This window comes from Lissotriton vulgaris, chromosome 1_1, assembly GCF_964263255.1.
Source record: "Lissotriton vulgaris chromosome 1_1, aLisVul1.2, whole genome shotgun sequence".
In the NCBI taxonomy this organism is placed as follows: domain Eukaryota; kingdom Metazoa; phylum Chordata; class Amphibia; order Caudata; family Salamandridae; genus Lissotriton; species Lissotriton vulgaris.
In genome coordinates, this window is record NC_141685.1 from 1,992,971,711 (window position 1) to 1,992,991,996 (window position 20,286).

At 44.7% G+C, this 20,286-nt stretch overlaps 1 protein-coding gene across 4 annotated transcripts in view; it reads right to left on the reverse strand.

Annotated features, from left to right (window-relative positions):
• Positions 1-20,286, reverse strand: part of OPTN (optineurin) — a 543,667-nt gene that overhangs the window by 386,723 nt on the left and 136,658 nt on the right. For all 4 annotated transcript variants that reach the window (XM_086919860.1, XM_086919852.1, XM_086919855.1 and 1 more), the window contains one exon: positions 1,232-1,405. In XM_086919860.1, the coding sequence (XP_086775986.1) occupies positions 1,232-1,405 (174 nt within the window). The remainder of the gene's footprint in view (positions 1-1,231; positions 1,406-20,286) is intronic.

Genomic DNA, 20,286 nt, shown 5'->3' on the forward strand with positions numbered 1-20,286 from the left:
ATGAGGTATCTTAGGTTACAGGACCTTTGGTATGCATTGTTCTGTAACCAAGGGTGCGGAGGTGATTGTGAAGACCGGCTGTGCAAGCAGTAAGAGGCTGCTCACAACTTGTCCTGTGGATAAGGTCTCTGTGTAAAGCCTATACTTAAATACAGGACTTCAAAACTTCCTCGTCCTGATCGTGGTGTTTTAACAGTAAGCTTTCCAGCAAGTCAGGGATAGTTCATTAAAGACCCAAACCCAGTTGTACAGCATTGAGAGTCTGATTATTCAGTCTGCTTGGACTTCTTCCCAAGAACTTGCTCCCAGCTGAACAAGTACATGTGATAGAACTTTACCTATCTGAGACAGAATGAAATCTCAGAATAACGCATGACAGAACTTTGAGAACTAAGAAACAAGGAACACAAAAAAATGCAAAGCAAGCTTTCGCCAGTGCAACACCTTTCTTTTGGAATACAATTCCAGTAAACTTGAGATGCTCCAAATCTCCACTCCAGTTCCGAAACAAAGGCAAAAAATGCTTCTTTACGACATGTTTTGAAGTCATTTCAGAAAAGCCCCAAAACTATTCAGTCTTCTTTCTCAGTTTTTTTACTCAGTTTCTATGCCATTTTCTTCGCTCTCTTCCCTTACTCCCCCCTTCGCATCTTTGCCCTACCTCTCCTCCCTTGCACTATTTGTTAGTACATGATAACCTAATTTTGGTCATAGACCGATATTAATTTCAGATACTCATGTTCACTCTTTTTTTTTCTCTCCATATAGGGCTATTTCTATTCACTGTCTATTTTCAGTTTACTCTTTTCTCTACTCTTCACCGTCATTTCTCTGAACACCCTATGGTAGTCTTCCTCTTATTGGAGGTGCTGCTCAAATTTCCATGGACTTTATAGCACATGGTCCTTCTGCTGGTTCCACTTTTTTCAATCTTATTTTCTCGTTTATTTTGAAAGGGGCATGGGCCCCTGTTTTATGAAATTATAATGAGCGCTGACACCTTGGTTAACCGCATTCAATATGAGTGTAAAAGTAAAATAACCTTCTATTATCTCTCATTCTTTCCCATATTCAAAACAGCTCTCAATACTTACTTTCCTTATCACAAAGACACAATGACAGCTAATCCCCACATCCTCCACCTGTTCAGAGCAGATGCAAATTGTGTATTTGTGTCAAACGCCACATTCATGGAGACACTACAGTTTTTACATCCGAGCAGAAAACTTACAGCCATTCTAATCTCTATGAAGGAGTCCTCTGATGAAGTATTCAGTTTGAGCTGCAACTCCGAAATGATGCCAAGAAGATCTTTCTTCTCCGCTTGAAGTTTTGTCACTTGCGTCTTTAACTGTTCATTTTCTTCACTGAAATCATTCTGGGAAAGAATATGGTCATATGTGCCCTAAAAAAAGGAAAGCATGCTTATTAAAATACTGTAAGAATGTTATCACTCTTCGATAACTCGTACACTATGCACCAGGGAGAGATCATTAGTTAGGTTTTATATCTTTACGACGGTACATGTGCAATGTTATGTTTGCTCAGAACAGTAGGGATAGTATATTTCTATTTTTCTTAGCTCGTGTTTCCTGCCAACAGTGGCCATACTAACACCTAAAGTGTGTTTTGGTAGATCAAATCTTATTTTTGGGTGTATGTTGTGGGCTGAGGGTGTTCTGCTAAGAGGGAGGTTTGAAGGTCAAGTTTCAAGCCCTCATTATTTATAATACATTGAAGAACCCCCCCAAAAAATATTTTGAACACCTGGCCTCAGAACACATTCTATGATTACTTGCTCCCAAAGATGCAGGAGAGCGTCACTAGCACAAGGAAGCGGGGTCGTCGCAGTATAGAGGTGCAACCCGACCATGTTGTGGTCCTTAACATTGGTTAGAGAGAGGGGAAGAGTCAGGGAAAAGTCAGGACTCGTGGCCTTGTAGTGCCAGTAGTAGACATTGGTGGCTGTGTGTGTATAAACAGCATGCAAAATACAAAAAGCATTAAGAGGCTCTTTCTGTGCTGCCTGGCTGGACAAGGTTGCTTCCGTACTCCATTAGGGACTACATGCCCCACACACCAAGAGCGATTTCAAGTAGGTGGACAAAGGATCAGTCTGAATCCAGTGTGGAATCTAATGAAGTATCTGCGAGGCAACAGGCTGGGGAAAGAGTGTCTTGAAGACTTTCTGTTTTTTACCTTCTTACTGAACAGAGATTTTATGCACAAACAAGGATACCTAGTGGATTGTGAGTGCATTTCACCAGCGGATAAGAACAATTAGGTCGGCCTACATATTAGTAATGATACTTAATGGTTCATTATAGAAAGTATTTTAGAAGTGAAAACTATTCTGTGGCACTGTAATAAATTGGTTTGTAGTGCATCAACATTTGAGTTTTTTTTTTAACCATCTGCCAAGTTACTAAAAGACTGAGTTGTGAAGATACTGACTTTAAACGTTGCTGAGCATTGAGTCTGCTATAAGATTGAACCTTGTTGAATGTATGAGCAATAAACAGGATCAAACTATTTTACTGAGATGTAATAACAACCCAATCTCAACACCACAATTACCAGGCCAATAGCCACTGCACATTCCTAGCAAAGCGATTCTGAAGTAAAGAGATTGGTGTAAGTCTTTGAAACAAGAGACTGAAAACCGTTATTGTGTCCCGCCCAGTAATGTGATGTGAAGAACATGTGTACAATCCTGCATTCTCCAAATCATTGGTAAATGCAGACAGAGAAAGGAAATCATCCTTTATACAGATATAGATTTTTTGCAAGTACATTGTATAAATTGGTTTCTACTGTAGTGTAGTTCCTATTTTCCCAATAGGCCCTGCGCATTGGAATAACAAACAGAAGTATGGACGTAGAAATGCGGATCTTCCAGGTCTCCACTGACTATGCTAAACTTAATTGGGTTTGTTACCAACTAGCTCAGATGTCACTGGAAACTTTCTTGACTGAATAGGAAGTGATCAGCTTCCCTGGTACAGACAAGAAGGGATTCAGTTTTCCAACAACCGCATAAACATGACAACTTTGCTCCTTAGAATAAGAGTCAATCTCTAGAGTCGTGTGAAACAATAGACAGTTATTTTACTCAGTCAGTTTTGTGCAGATTACTTTCATCAATATGCAGAGAATAGAGAGACGGGCGTTTTCAATAAAAGGTAGTATTTACTGAATAGTCTTTCTTCTCATACAAGAGAAATGAATTGCCACAATTGCAAGACTAGTTATTATAAAAAGTGCGTACAGTAAAATGAGGATTGCGAAATAATACTGTAAAAGCATTGATATGGTTTCTTAGCCATACAATGGTTTAAAATGAATAAAACATATATACATTCATATATACATTAGGCTAACGTACTCAACTGGTGCTTCTAACTACGCCTACCCCAGTGTACCTGACCTAAGCCTAATACGTGGAAGGGAGTACGTAAGTAGCTTTAAGTTAAGTTGGTTTTGCCAAGGTTTGCTTCAAGAATTCTCTCTAAGGGTTTAGTCAACACCATACCTCGGGAATAGAATGTTGGAGGTCGTGTATCTCCTTCCAGGACTCGATATCCCAGTCACTCGCAAGAGTGGGCTGGAAACGCCGGAGCTGGATTTTCTCGGCAGGAGAAAAGACAGCGTCTCTCTCAGTGCGTCGAGGAGGAGGAGGGGAAGCGTCCGTAGGCCACTTGTATCTGCTGGGCTCTGCAGGGGACAGCTGTTCTGCTCCTATGTTCACACCACACCATCGCTATCATCGATGTCGTTGAGGCAGCGGTAGCATCAGCATCAGCGTTTGCTTAAGGCAACGTTGGTAATATTTATACCTGAAATGTGCCTTGTTTGACGTAAGTTTTTGGACATAAGACGTCAATAAAGATGTCACTAGGAAGTGATCGTCTCTCAGTGCTCATTAGAGTTCTATTACTAATCAAAAAATAGCAAGCGGGGCTTTCCCAGGTTGCTGAGTTTTTATCTTGTTGAAGAACTCGGAGTGTAATCTAGGAATCTTAGATAGTAGCTTCTGCTGTGTCATTTGCTCTAATGAGCTGCAGAGGAAGCTGCAGAGGAAGAGATTCTGAAATGTGGCTCTGATCGTGTGAGGCCAGAGACGAGTTTCTGAATATTGCATTTGGTCGTTTCTGCCAATATAGGGGTATGAATGGATTATAGCCGTATAGGGGCATAAGGTCACAGTATTAATCGGGGTCCTAGATTAGAACGCGACACCCACTAAACGAATTTATGTCCATCAATTTACTAAAAACTATAGCAAAAGATGCATGTGTAACATTACCCACCCCAAAATACATATATGCATTTGAAATGGCGTATTTGAAATACGTGGTAATTTTGGTACTGTACGTCTTTAAGCATAGAAATCATTCAAAATTATAGCATATGTAATCAATGAACGATTTTGCGAAAAAATTACACATGAAATATCTCTTAATACAGAAAAGAAAGGCGAGATAATTTCATCACATATAAATGCATTTGTTGTAAAATGTGCTAGAGGCTGATGTAAAGTTATTATGTCTCTAGAATTACCTAAAAATAGAAGCTTCTGTTCTTTATGAATAGGTCTACTTTAAGCAAAGAATTTTTGTGCCAGAAAAAGGTAAATATTTTTTAAAGTGTTCAATTAAAAAAAAAAATTCTTGTTGAACGGGGGAATAGATTTCCAACGCTTTTCAGCAGTTTTTGTTGATCAAAACTGAAGGCCAAATTCAGAGTTCATGGGAACGCTGTGTGTCGGAATGCTTTTCTAAAGTTATTGTTTCTGTTCAGGGGAGAACATCATATCAGACAGGCTCTCAAAAAATTGGTCTACAAAATCAGGTGACAGTTCGACCAAGTTCGATAACGCTGTAACATGGCAGGTGTGAGAATGATTGCTATCATCAAAGTCTGGATCAGCAATGCTCACAGAAGGTCGTACCTGGGTGATGTTGCTTTTGTTTCTCGCTCCACTGTCACCACCTAGTCGTAGCACCGGAGTCTCAACGAATGCTGTCATCAGGATTGGTAGCCGCTGGGGACAACACAATGCGTGAGCCGTTACAGGACTTAGCAAAGTATCGATATCCATTGGTACTGCTGATGGAAGTGCAAGACAGATGTCCAACACGCACTCATCTCCGCATAGCATACATCGAAGCACAGGTAAGATGCAGGTCTGCCATATAGGTCTGAATGAAAGGAACCAGGTCATGTTTAGATCTCTCAGCCTGGCCAATCCAAGGACTCTAGTTATTCTGTCCCGGTAGCGCATTGCTAGGATTGTTTCTTCCATTCCTGCCGGAGTCATGTCTGTGTCTTGGCTTGCCATATCGGAGCAGGAGGGTCAAAAATAAAATCCCAGCTACAAGTCCCAAAATATCGGGGATGCCGCCAAAGACTGAATGGACAAAATTGGGAATGATCCCCAGTTGCTCTGAATGGTGATAATAGTCCCGTAAAAATTGTCTTAAATACGCCTGGGATGCCTATGGCACTAGACATGTTAAGAATTTGGCTAAGCATTTCTGTGAAATGCACGGGGCAATTTGTTGATAAAAGGTCATGTTGTCCTTGCAACTAGGAGATCATACGTCTCTTTTGATGACGTGATGGGCACTGTTGTCTGTAAAAGCACAGACTTCATTCTGCTTAAAGTATCAATTCGTATAGAAGAGAAATTCAGAAGAGGCCATAAGGGAGTCTCGGAGTCTCCAGGGCCGTTTGGAAACAATGCTTGCATACAGCATTTGACCATGGAAGTTACGCTTACGAGATATGCTTTCCCTGGCAAAAGGCCACAACAGCTGTGATCCGTTATTAGAATGTAACTCCCATTCGAGAGCTGCTTAAAGAAAGGTTCTATCTGCGTTGCAGGTGTGACCTGCTGGTGGCATGAAAGGTTGTTAGAATTTCCTTCACAGGCTCCGTGTAAATTAATACCTTGGCACAAAAGTATACCGCTTAGTGAATGTTTGCAGTTTTCACCACTAAGAAATACATTTGTGTTGCTGTCACTATAGCATGTGTGTGTGTATGGTAATTTCCATGCTGACTTAATGTACCCTTTACCCAAACGTTCATACTGGCCAGTCGGTATGTATTCAAGGCAATTTTTAAATCGGAAAGTTGTTATCGGAATTGTGATAATCCTGTGTATTATCCATTCAATGACAGGACATTATGACATTGTCAAAGGTAATCTCTCAAGTTTTTCGATGCTCAGGATTGTATAGTCTGCTCCTTTCTGTGCCAAGCTGATTTGTTTATCAGTAAGGTTAAAGATGGAAAACAATGACGCTGTGTTGATTACACGCCAAGGCACATAGCCTGAACGAAGATTTTGCAGCGTCCAGCCTAACTGTACAATAGAACGCAATTGTGACTGCGGATGCTGTAACATTAGCAAGTCTTTGTCTATTATATCTATGGCAGATGATACAATACTGTCCAGTGAATATATTCTGGAGGACAGAGTCATTAACCCATTGTCCACTACAGAAAGTGATTTTTCCAAATTAATACGATCAATTTCTCATATTTTTTCAGCTGTTTCAATTTGTGTTATTTTCCAAGCCTCGTTGTAAGCCGCATATATACTGGTCGCTATGAAACGCTTTTGACGCTGTTTGCGTGGTCCCAGAATGAAATTGCGCAAATCAGCACCATCTTTAAGTAAAGAGAAGTGTTGCTTAATTTCAGCCAGTGTGGATGATTCTAGCCATTCAAGGCACAGCTTCCCTACACTGTATGTTGTTACTATCCCTGGATGTTGTCTCTGGGAGTATCTAGGGTCTGGTCTGGACATTGTTAACCCCTGTGTTTTGTTCAGGAATCTATCTTGACAGGTATTCGTGTCAATAGGCCAGATTAACCACTTTTTCCAATCAGGATGTGTTCTGTTTAGATGTAAAATTTTAGATACGCCTATCTCAATATCTGTTGTTGCATTATCAGGTATTGGCTTTGGAATAGACGGTTTGTTAATGTCTTTGATCTTAGCTAGGCCAAGACAGGTTGTTTGTTGAATTGTTTCATTTAAAAACATAATTTGTTCTGGGATCATGCAGGCTCGAAATAGTGCTTCTAGGCCTTGTACCTGCCAATCTTTTGTACCCCAGATTGTTTTTGTTTCAATGTTATTTTTCCAATAATCAAAACCAAATGTCATCATTTTTTCATAAAATGCTTCTGAATATATCAATTTAGTATTTGTCAGCATAGTTTTCAATCCTGTTTTATCGAACAGTTTATAATAAAACGTTTCTGCATCACTGGTGTTAAACCCTGAGAAGTACTGACATTTCTCATAGAATGTTTTAGAACTGCATTTAGGTGGTGTAGCACAATGTTCCCATTGGTTATATTTAAAAACATTTCTAGGTTGTGCAGATTTATGCAAGTAATGATCACCATAGTGTGTGTAGCAGAACATCTGTTCATAACTAGACGAACCTTGTAAATAATCATGTTCTGTGAATCTTGCTGACATTACTAAATCAGACATCATATTATTAATACTTTCAAAGTCCCAATCATCAGAGAATGTACTAGGTTTTACTAGGTTTTACAAAGTCACTTTAGGAAACCTTGAATCGATGAGGATATTTCAGGATTTCGACCGGACCATATATTTCATAGTCAGTTTTGTCCCATACTACCCATACTACCCCACCGGGTATTGGAATGGCTGTGACATTTACTGTTGACAGTTCTCTTTTCTTCACGTGGGATGATCTGTGTGGTTTGAGGACTAAGTTGATGTTCTGACTTGCTGTGTCCATTGTACTGTATTTTCCCTCAATGAATTTTCCCAAACAAAGTACCATGATGAGCCAAAGCAGGAGGAAAAATACACCTAGACCAAACCAGAACTCTAACCATGGAGAAACAAGATACATTTCCATGAGTTGATGAAAGAGTTCCGTTGCTTTTTCTTTAAAAGTCTTTTTTGTTTCTGCCATCACTTCAGGGTTGTTTTGATCTTCAGAAAAGTTATCGAAGTTGATGAAGTAGCCATAGGCAGTTCTGTCAATTGCTGGGATTGTTCTCTCATTTTGTCTTTCGGTAGCACATTCTGATGCCACATCATTGTAGACTGGTGTTTCTTGACGAACTGTTTCAATCTGTGTTTCAAGAGGCATTATTGCGTAGTCCCTCTCTGTGCACTGCAGGTTTATCAAATGTGATTAGTCTTTCAGTTTGAACCTCTTGGATTGTTGCAAGTTTGGGTATTCTGTTGTTTGTCGGGAGTCCACTGGGCCTACTGTTGATTATAGGCCACATGCTTGTGGTTTTACCAGGTCAATTGATACAACTCTGTTCTCCTTTTTACCAGCAATGGGCGGTAGTACTACTGATCTTGTTCCGTTGATTGCTAAGACAGGTACTGCTTTTCTGTAAGAAGGCCCAAATTCCTTCTTCGCTGCTATTTTTTCTCTGACTAGATCCCCATTCTTTGGAATCCAGACAGGCCTTGCTGGGGCTGGTGGTGCCTCGTCAGTGGTAGCTGGCTGTTGCTTTAACTTTGGAAAGGGGCGACCACTCGGTCCCCCCGAACTTATGGCAGAGTACCTCGATCCCCCCGGGAAGCCATTTTGGGCGGGAGGCGCGTCTCGGCTGGTATGCCCGAAGCGGCGTAGCCGGGGCGCGCTCTTTCCCGCCCTGGAGTGGGCTGGCCTAGACACTGACGCAGCTGGCCACGCCCTCGGGGCAGGCAGGGGCGGGTTTACGCCCGCCCTGAAGACGGATAAAAAGGGACGCAAGACCGGAAGACATCCTCTTGTTCCTGTGCTCTGAAGCTGCACCTCCTCGCTGCACGTGAGCTCGAGACGGAACGAAGAGCCAATTTTGAGCGTTTTGATCTTTCTTTTTGTCTTCTAGATACTTGGTCGGAAAGATGCCCAAAAAAGGCGCGAAGAGAATGACGACGGATCAGATGGTTCGGGTCCTCATGAAGGAGATGTCCGAACTGAGAAAGCAGGTGGCGGAGCGAGATGGGGAGGGGGGATCGGGGCGTCCATCGGCTGGAGCAGCCCCTGGAGGGAGAGCCAAGAGGCCTAGAAGGGGACCAGCCGGGGGAGACGTCCCGGTTCCCTGTACCCCGCTCGAGGCGCCAACCCCGGTACCGGCGGAGGGGAACCCGATTCCCGTCGTGGTCACCCCGACATCCACTGAGGATATGCCTCCCGAGTTGGCGGCACAGCTAGCAGCGTGGTTGGGCGACAGTGCCGAGGGCGCCACGGCTGCCGAGGCACAAGTACTGATGAAACAGTTGCGCGAGAAGCGAGATGCAGCCAAGGTGCCCGCGCCGGCTGCAGTGATAGACAAGCCGCAGGCCCCGGTTGCGACCACAGAAGCAGCGTCCGGTGCAGGTAAGCGGCCATTGCCGATCGCGAGGGATGAGTCAGCACCCTCTCGTAGAGAAAAGTTGGGGCAACATGTTCCTTTGGCAATAAAGGAAAAGATTTGGGCAGGGGAATATGTGAACATTTTCTCCTTGCTTGTCGATCATTATGAGGTGGAGCATGTTAAAGGTCAGAAGGATCTGATGCATCCGAGTGTTTGGCGCGCAAAAATGGCCGCCTTTAAAGTGAATGAGAATATTGGTAATTGGGGCAATGCATGGGGAATTTTTACGTCGATCTTAGGGGAACGTAGGCCCGAATTGCTTTCTGAGTTACCGATCTATCAGTCACGAATTATGGGGTACTCGACGTATCACCAGGGTAACCATTGGTTCTGTTATGATAATCTCTTTAGGAAGGCGAAGGAGCATAACAAAAGTTTAACCTGGGACTGTTATGATTCTTTGACATGGGATAAAATGAAAGAGTCAGGAATGTTGAAAATGCCGTTGGTGGGGAGCAATGTTGGCGAGTCCTCCCGCCAATATGCGGGGACGCCCTTTCGGTCAGGTACGAGTACCGACGATTACTCGAGATCTGCCAGTAATACAGGGAAAAGGGGTTTCTGCTTCAATTTCAACAAAGGTAAATGTACTAGGACACAGGGATCGTGTAAATTCAAGCACGAGTGTAGTGGTTGCGGTTCGTCCCATCCTGAGTCCTCTTGCAGAGCCAGAACGGGTGAGAATGGGGGTAGGGGAGGCGCCAAACAGGTCTAATATAGTCCGAGGGGCGCCTTTACCAACCCCGATTGATACCTTGGCGATGATTCCCTGGCTCAGTGAATACCCAGATCGTACTTCTGCTGGATTGCTGCGAAACGGTTTTTCATATGGTTTCCGCATTCCGGTGGGGGACTTTCAGGGTGTCGGGATATGCAAAAATCAACTTTCCGTCCTGCAGCATACGACTGTAGTGCAGGATAAGATCCGGAAAGAGGTTATCAGAGGTCGTGTCGCCGGCCCGTTTACTGCACCTCCGGTACAGAATTTTGTTTGTTCTCCTTTAGGGGTGGTCCCCAAGAAGGACCCGGGTGAGTTTCGATTGATTCATAATTTGTCAGCTCCACGTGGTCTTTCTGTAAACGATGCAATAGACCCAGAAGTGTGTTCGGTGCGGTACGCATCCTTCGATGAGGCCGTAGCCATTTTGAATCGCCTGGGGCCCGGGGCGCTGATGGCGAAGTCAGATATCGAGTCAGCGTTCCGGTTGCTCCCGGTACACCCGGACGATCAGCGTCTCCTAGGATTTAATTTTCAGGGTTGTTATTACATGGATAAGTGTATGCCGATGGGGTGCTCTATATCTTGTGCCTATTTCGAGAAATTCAGTAGTTTTCTGCAATGGGTCTTCACAAAGAAGACGGGTTTCCAACATGTAATGCATTACCTTGATGATTTTCTGTTCCTGGGGCCAGCCGGGGATATTGAATGTGGCCGGGCCTTGGCCGAATTTTGTGTATTAATGAAACAGTTTGGTGTGCCATTGGCACCAGGTAAGACGGTGGGTCCTGCGACTTGCCTCGAGTTTCTGGGGATCGAGTTAGACTCCAGAGAAGGTTGTTTTCGTTTGCCAGCTGACAAAGTGTTAAAGTTCAGGGCAACCCTGCAAGAGTGTTTAAATGGATCTAAAATTACGCTGCATCAGTTACAGCAGTTGGTGGGACAGTTGAATTTTGCCCTTAGAGTTATACCGATGGCCCGCCCCTTTTCTCGTTCAATTGCCCAAGCTATGGTCGGCCTGAAGGAGGGCCATCACCGCACGAGACTATCGGCTGAGGTCCGCCAGGACGTGCGTATTTGGTTAGCATTTCTGGCGGACTTTAATGGTCGAGTCATATGGAACAAACCAGCCGTATCCTCTGAAGAGCTGGGGCTATGGACAGATTCTGCAGGTAGCATAGGTTTTGGTGCCATCTTCGGCACGAAATGGTCGGCACAAAGGTGGCCGACATGGTGGCACGACAATGGTCTGACAAGTAATATTGCTTTCTTGGAACTTTTTCCCATTTTGGTGGCCTTGAGAACCTGGCCAGAAGGGTTCAAGGATCACTCTGTGATATTTTGGTCCGACAATATGACTGTGGTCGAGTGCATCAATAGTCAGGCAGCACGATGTAAACTGATTTTAAGACTGCTCAAAGAGATTGTTTTGTTGTGCATGCAACTGAATGTGCTGTTCAGAGCAAAACATGTCCCAGGGGTACAGAATCAGGCGGCTGATGCACTGTCTCGTTTTCATATGCAGGCTTTCTCGGGCTTCCTTCCCTCAGCGGACCCAGGGCCGGCACCCTTCCCCGAGGCTCTCTGGTCTCTCGGTGCCCCGAACTTCGTCACCTCGTGGGAGAGAGTCTAGCAACACGGACGAGGAAGGCATACGAAGGGGCGTTTAGGTCCTATTTAGCCTTTTTGGGGTCTGATAGAGAGAGACTTTGGGGCCACGAGGAATGGGTAGTGAATTTCCTGATGTCCTTACGTAGGGCTGGGAAATCTGTGGCTACGGCTCAGAGGCATCGTGCTGCTATTTCCTTTGTTGCCAGGGCTCATAGTATCCAGGACCCAACGGCGTCTTTCGTTGTGCAGAAAGCACTGCGTGGGTGGCAACGCCTTGAGGGTCGCAGAGTAGATGAGAGGCGCCCGATAGGTTTGGATAGGTTGGCCCAGTTGTTGGCTACACTCCCTGCCACATGTTCATCTCCGTTTGAGGCGGTGTTGTTCCGAGCCGCTTTTACGCTAGCATTTCACGGGGCGATGCGAGTAAGCGAACTGGTGGCAAGGAACAAACAGGATGTGGTGGGGGGTTTGTGCCAAGAACACGTTCAGATCAGAGGAGAGGCAATGACGGTCTCCTTTGTCAAGTCCAAGACCGATCAAGATGGGATGGGTGACTGCATAATCATACGCAGGATTCCCGGGTCCTCCATATGCCCGGTAAAGTGTTTAGAAGATTACCTAGCACGAAGGGTGGCAGTATGGGGGGGGACCTTGTTGAGACACGCGGACGCCACCCCACTGACGAGGTTTCAGTTTCAGCGGGTGCTTGCGATGTCGATTGCCGCTGCGGGCTTGAACCCGGGCGAGTTTGGGACCCATTCCTTTCGGATAGGGGCTGCTACAGAAGCTACAGCCAGGGGTCTTAATGTTGAACAAGTGAAACGAGTGGGGCGTTGGTCCTCCAATTGTTATAAGAGGTATGTGCGGTTACACATGTTGTAAAGCTGTAATGATGTACTCACGCCTCTTGTTTTTGTTTGGTTTTCAGTTGCGCAAGCCTACGAGGCGGGGCGGACTTTGCAGTCGACCCAACACCGGGCCAGCGGTCAGACATCACCGGCTGTGAAAAAGGAGGTGTGGGTCGTGGGCCACTCATACGTGAGGCGTGCCGCGGACGTATTCAAAGCAGGTGACATGATTCACGTAGCTGGGGAATACGGGTACAGGGGTCCTTCTACGGAAGAGGCGGTCTCTGTATTGACCAATTTCAAGCATATTTTGAGGATTTGTTAGGGCGGACGAGGTCACCGCCGTCTATAGTCATAGTGCATTTAGGGGGCAATGATTTGGTCACCACCGGTAGACGACTTCTCCTGGAGGCAATGCTTTCCACTGTAAGTTGGTTGGCGAGGAGAGTTCCGGGGTGCACAATTGCGTGGTCCCATATGATCCCACGAAAGGTGTGGCGGGGGGCTATTTCTATTCCTGCTTTGAATCACTCTGTTAGAAAGCTTAATAACAAAGTGAGTAGGTTGTTCCGTTCCGGGACATTGCATTCTATTTCGCATGGATGTATTAATGATGACAGTGTGTACTCGGGGGATGGTGTGCATTTGTCTCGGGTGGGGAATGAGTTACTCATAGGAGACTTCTTAGCGTGGTTAAAAACGTTGAAGCATGACCTTTAGGTAGGAGCTTTGTGGGGGGTCCGGATAGCCGGTCAACTATCCGGACCTGTGGCGGTAAGGTCATGATCGGTGAGCAGTAATTGGAAGATCCCTATGAGTGGGCGTCACCCAACACGGATGGGAGCGCTCGGGAGAGGTGGCCATTGGCCCCTCAACGGGGAGGCGGTCCTGTCTAAGGAGAGGCCGCCGGAAGGAAAGGAAAGGCGGTCAAGGCCCCTTCCTGTGTAGGAGGGGTTACAGCCCCCTCCTGGGGAATTTCCCGGGGCCAGTGACGTCTGCGACGGCAGATGTGGTAAGTTGTGTGGGGTTTGGGGGGAGGTCTACGCTACCTTCTAGATACTCACACGAGTCCTCGAACGACCTTTAAGTGGCGTCGAGTTTATTGGGGCCCCCGACAAGTCAAAGGGAAATTGGTAGTTGCACGTGGGGTACGCCTCAGTGCTGTCGCCCCTCCCAAGTGGGGGGGGTATTTCTGGGTAGGGATCTTGACACCGGTTACGACCTTGCCGTTGGCCCTTAAACGTTAGGATGTACAATTTCATTATTTCAAGAAAATGTTTTGCAGGTTGGTAGTTCGGCTAGGAGAACCTCTGTATTAGAGAATCTGTTAAGGTTAGCCAAACATCGCAATGTGGTTATGAAATTGTACATTAATATGAACTGTTTAACGTTTAATTTTGTTTTAATAAATACGGCCGGGGAGGGTCACTCCCTCCCTCTTCCAAAAAACTTCAAGAACTGTTTCCGGTTTCCCTCCTTTTGGGGATTGTGTTGAGAGGGGGTGGCGGGTATCTCAGCCATATATGTTGCTTAAAGATTTTCTTGTTTCATTCAAGTCCTGTAAAACAGCCAAACGATCTTTGATGTCAAAGTCTGTTTTCTTTTCTTCTACCACTGATACCGGACTATCTAAGTCCTGAATTTGCATTCTAGTTCCGAACAATAGTTTGTATGGGCTGAAACCTTTTAGAGAATTACTTGGCAAATTGTTAAGACTTAACTGGACACTTATTAAATGTTTGACCCACCCAGCACATGAACCTAATACCTTCGCTGTTATAGATTGCTTTATGTCCCGTTTTTTTCTTTCTACCACACTGTTCCCTTCGGGGTGTGACGGACAAGAATACCGCAACCCAACTCCCATGCTGGCCATGGCCTCCTTATAAGCTCGAGAGCTAAAAGCAGGACCCTGGTCAGAATGGAACATGGCAATTGCGTATGTGCCGATAAAGACTCGCAGATCTTTTATAACCGTTCTGGCGTCAGCCGAGCGCTGGGGCCACATTTTTTAAGTGGATTTTGTCTTAATGATATACAATGGAACGCGTTTCTCTTGTTTGATTGCGCGGATAGATCGCCTTATGCTTTCTATTAGGGTTCCTGACACTACACTGGCCGGTTCTCTACTGCGATCCCTGTCACAATTGGGACAGTTCTTCACATATATTTGATGTTGCACGCTCATTCCCGGCCACCAGTACTCTGATTGTAATTCTCTCAGAGAGTCCCTGATTGTTTGGTGTCTTAGACCCAACCCCATATGTGCCTCCTGTAATAGGAAACCTCTCCTGTTCATGTTTGGAATCACCCTATCCCCCACTCCAGGGATTCGAGCAAAAGGAACGGAGTTTGCATCGATTACGTATGCATAATTGAGTGGATAGTTCCCGGGTAGTGCTGCACAGTCGCCTTTTACGGATGTTTTGACTGCCAGCATGGTTTCCCCGTCTATGTTTTTTTCGGAACGCTTTTTTGTGGCTACGGAAGCCGGTTTAGTTGCTTCCGCTGTGGCTGTATTAGCCAATGAATTCCCTGCAACGTGAACGCCATCACGTTGATGACTCAGAGAGTGTATCACGTGAGTCTTTTGTAGTTCTTTCTGAAAAAGAGCTACCTGTTTCCAAAGCATTTTATGCTTGAGTGTGGCACCTGTGTCATCTTTGTAATCATTTTCAATCCAACTCTGCAACTTATTATTGTAAGAGTTGACGCAAAAATGAGAATCGCACACGATTAGTGTCGGGAATTCACGTTCTGCATTTTCAAGCGCCATCTTTAAACATCTGATTTCAGCTCTCTGAGCCGAACAGTTTCTTACTGATTCCGTTTTTGATATTTTCGGTCTGAATTTACCGCACAGCCAACGACCTTTAACAATCGCGCAGGCGTCATCGTAGGATTTACTCTCTACGTTGAAATGCTGTACAAATCTATCTGTATAGATTACATAGGCGTACTGTGGGAGAGGCAGAAGTTCGATTGGCAGAGGATATTCTTCTTCATAGGTCAATTCATTCAGTTTTTCGAATTGCGGGGCGAAATAGTATTTCACATCTTCCGCTCCAAGAGAATCTACACACTGTATCCATTTGGGATCCAGTGACACTGTAGGCAGGTTTACTGGGCTGAATAGCGCCTCGAAGGCGGATTCCGCTGTGAGGATATTGATCCTTTTGCCATGTGCTAGTTCTCGTTCATTCGCTAATGCAGTTTCTACTGATTTCACAGTATTTTCTGTTGGACTGAATGTTTTTTCTGCTTGTGTGTACAAGTGAGATTTAATTAAAATTGGTACCTTTTCTCCCTCATTAGAGGTCAGGTACGTGAATCCGCATCTTCCTGGGATGACTCGGATTACAAGATCGCGTGTGTTATCACGTGTGTCTAATTTTGTTTTTGCTAACATGTCTGTTTGCAGTGATCTCAACATTTCTGTGTGTTTTTGAGTCCAGTTGATTGGTTTAAAATCAGGTTTAATTAGTTCGTAGAGAGGTTTAACCCTCTCCGCATAATTTAGAATGTAAGTTCTTCCGAAATTCAGGAAACCTAGAATCAATTGTAAGTTCTTCAGCGTTTTTGAAGCTTGGAGTACAGCGCACTTCTCTAAGAAGTTGTCCGCTAGGCTTTTTCCTTCACTTGAAAATTTGTATCCTAAAAATAATACTGTCAGATGGGCAATTTGAGACTTTTTAAAGTTGAATTTGTAACCCTCTGCTGCAAACCCAAGTATAATGGTGTTCACTCTTTTCAAGTGAGTATCCAAGTCGTCGTCTGTGAGATAGATATCATCTACGTAAGATAATGCCTCATCATCATATATTTGTAGTAACTCTGTTACTCTGGCTGAGAATAGTCCTGGGCTGTTCTTGAATCCCTGTGGGAGACTACAGAAATTTTTCTGAGACCCCATTACTGAGAAAGCGGTCAAGTATCTGCTTTCTGGTGCAATATTTTGACAAAAGAAACCATTAGATATGTCTAATGTTGTTTTATATTTTTTCCTAACTATGTTATTCATTAGTGAAGCGCTATGCGAATTTTGTACTGCAAAAGTTTTGCAACATGCATTAAGGTGTCTGTAGTCCAAAACTAGACGATATGAATTGTCTGGTTTGGAGACAGGAAACAAAGGATTGTTCATTTGGGAGGAGCATGTTTCAATCACCCCCTGGTATTCAAGTTGATCTAAAATCTCCCTGACTTGTTTTTTAGCTTCTTGCTTAATGGGATACTGCCTTTGTGCAGTCGGTTGACTTTTTAACTGGATTTTGTGAGGAGGAGAGTCCTCATCCCATCCTACATGATTTTTATATAATGCTGGTGCCTGGGCTACAGCCCATTTCCTTGCATATGTATATTTTTTGTGAATCGGAATGTGATTCGAGAAGGCAGGCATAATCATTTCTTCGCCACAAGGGCACTCCCTGACAAACTCTGGGGGCCAATCTTTTTCAGTCCATTGTCTATAAGTTTTGACGTTATAGATTTTCTTAAATGTGCCGGGATGATTATCGCACCCGGTTCAGTAGTCCCTGTACCATCGGGACCCTGCTGAGTCGCATTTACTGCAGCATCAACGGTTCCGTTTTCAGTGTCTGACATTCTATTGTCAGAGAGGTTTTGCAGAGCAGGTCTCCAAGGAGACAAAGATTAGGTGCACAATATTTTGGAACACTGTATCCTTCAACGGTGAATAAACCAGAGCTTTACATAGGAATCTCTTCCTACTAAGTTCGGGCGGATTTTAACCTTTCACCCACTCCAGACGTCTATTGGAGTATTTACGGTAGAAAGGGGTTTGTGTGAAAAATGCACGACTGAGTTACTCTAACGTCTTGCGTTAGTTTTATCGCCTTACCAAACGTTGGGCGCCATGTAGTCTAGTTCCTATTTTCCCAATAGGCCCTACGCATTGGAATAACATAAACAGTAGTATGGACGTAGAAGTGCGGATAGTCCAGGTCTCCACTGACTATGCTAAACTTAATTGGGTTTGTTACCAACTAGCTCAGAGGTCACTGGAAACTTTCTTGACTGAATAGGAAGTGATCAGCTTCCCTGGTACAGACAAGGGATTCAGTTTTCCAACAACCGCATAAACATGACAACTTTGCTCCTAAGAATAAGAGTCAATCTCTAGAGTCGTGTGAAACAATAGACAGTTATTTTACTCAGTCAGTTTTGTGCAGATTACTTTCACCAATATGCAGAGAATAGAGAGACGGGCGTTTTCAATAAAAGGTAGTATTTATTGAACAGTCTTTCTTCTCATACAAGAGAAATGAATTGCCACAATTGCAAGACTAGTTATTATAAAAAGTGCGTACAGTAAAATGAGGATTGCGAAATAATACTGTAAAAGCATTGATATGGTTTCTTAGCCATACAATAGTTTAAAATGAATAAAACATATATACATTCATATATACATTAGGCTAACGTACTCAACTGGTGCTTCTAACTACGCCTACCCTAGTGTAGCTGACCTAAGCCTAATACGTGGAAGGGAGTACGTAAGTAGCTTTAAGTTAAGTTGGTTTTGCCAAGGTTTGCTTCAAGAATTATCTCTAAAGGTTTAGTCAACACCATACCTCGGGAATAGAATGTTGGAGGTCTTGTATCTCCTTCCAGGACTCGATATCCCAGTCACTCGCAAGAGTGGGCTGGAAACGCCGGAGCTGGATTTTCTCGGCAGGAGAAAAGACAGCGTCTCTCTCAGCGCGTCGAGGAGGAGGAGGGGCAGCGTCCGTGGGCAGCTTGTACCTGCTGGGCTCTGCAGGGGACAGCTGTTCTGCTCCTACGTTAACCACACCATCGCTATCATCGATGTCGTTGAGGCAGCGGTAGCATCAGCATCAGCGTTTGTTTAAGGCAACGTTGGTAATATTTATACCTGAAATGTGCCTTGTTTGACGTAAGTTTTTGGACATAAGACGTCAATAAAGATGTCACTAGGAAGTGATCGTCTCTCAGTGCTCATTAGAGTTCTATTACTAATCAAAAAATAGCAAGCGGGGCTTTCCCAGGTTGCTGAGTTTTTATCTTGTTGATCAGCTTGGGCCCCTATTGTTCCACCTCTAAGGCGCTCACAAAGGGGGTGCCACAAGGCTCATGTCTCAGCCCTACATTGTTTAATGTATATGTGGCCCCCCTTGCTGAGATTGTACGGAAGTATGGGTTCACACCAGTCTCCTACGCTGACGACACCCAGCTCCTCTACCCTTTCAGCTCCCTTGATCCTATGGTCAAGGCAAATTTCGCTGAGGGTATGAGGGCAGTGTCACATTGGATGGCCGCAAATTGCCTCCAATGTAACGTTGCAAAAACTGAAGTTATGCTCTTCGGCAAAGCGAGTCTTTCTCTGGTCCCCTGAATGGTGGCCGCTGGACTTGGGCCCAGTCCCCACACCTAAGCCTCATGTCAAAAATCTAGGGGTTAAGATTGACCAAAAACTGACGCTCAAGGAGCATACCAATCATATTGCAGGATTATGCTTTTATACCATCGGCCTCCTAAGACGAGTATTTCCTTATCTTCCTGATACTTACAGGAAGACACTCGTGCAGGCACTGGTTACTAGCCGCCTAGACTACTGCAACGGCCTGCTGACACTAGCAAACGCTGACGCAGTAGGTCGCTTGCAGGTGGTCCAGAATACGGCGGCTAGGCTGGTTATGGGTGCGCCAGCTAGGACTCCTTCTAAGCCTTTGTTGATGGAGCTACACTGGCTCCCGATACGGCAGCGTATCAGTTTCAAAATATGCTGCACGGTCCACAAATGCTTATACGGGGATGGCCCTAAATACCTCTCCCAATCTGTTGAACCATACCAACCTAGCCGCTCACTTCGCTCAAGTAACCAAGCACTCCTGAAACCCCCTGCAACAAAAAGAGTGAGACAGGGAGACCGAGCATTTTCGTCGGTTGGGCCTGCCCTATGGAATAAACTTCCTATAGAAATGAGGTTGAACACTAATCATCTGGCCTTTAGAAAGGCCCTGAAAACACTCCTCTTTCAGGAAGCATTTCAGTCCCATTAACACACTTGAAGATTACGTCAACGTCCTGGCTAGCAAAGCGCGGAGATACCCTCATGGGATTGATTCTTGCGCGATACAAGAAATTAAAAAAAAAATAAAAAAAAAAAAAAAAAAAAAAAACTCTGAGTGTAATCTAGGAATCTTAGATAGTGGCTTCTGCCGTGTCATTTGCTCTAATGAGCTGCAGAGGAAGAGATTCTGAAATGTGGCTCTGATCATGTGAGGCCAGAGACGAGTTTCTGAATATTGCATTTGATCGTTTATGCCAATATAGGGGTATGAATGGATTATAGCCGTATACGGGCATAAGGTCACAGTATTGATCGGGGTCCTAGATTAGAACGTGACACTACCTTCAGACATAGTCACTTTTGGAGGTTAGATTCCTCCTCCGGGGGAACAGGGCTTCAGGAGGTGGAATACATTCTCTACGATGTCCCGCTGAAACACATTTGCTGCTGCAGAAAAGTTAGGAGCAGGAGTAGCCTGAATCACTGGCCCCCCAGCAACGCACCTTCATCGAATTGACTTGACAGGTCTGTACCAGGCAAGAGTCTTGAAGAAGTTTCCAGGGTTTTAGGGTCAGGCCAGAAGGAGTACACTAACACCAGCCAAGGTTTTCAGGACCTCCGTAACAGCACTTGGG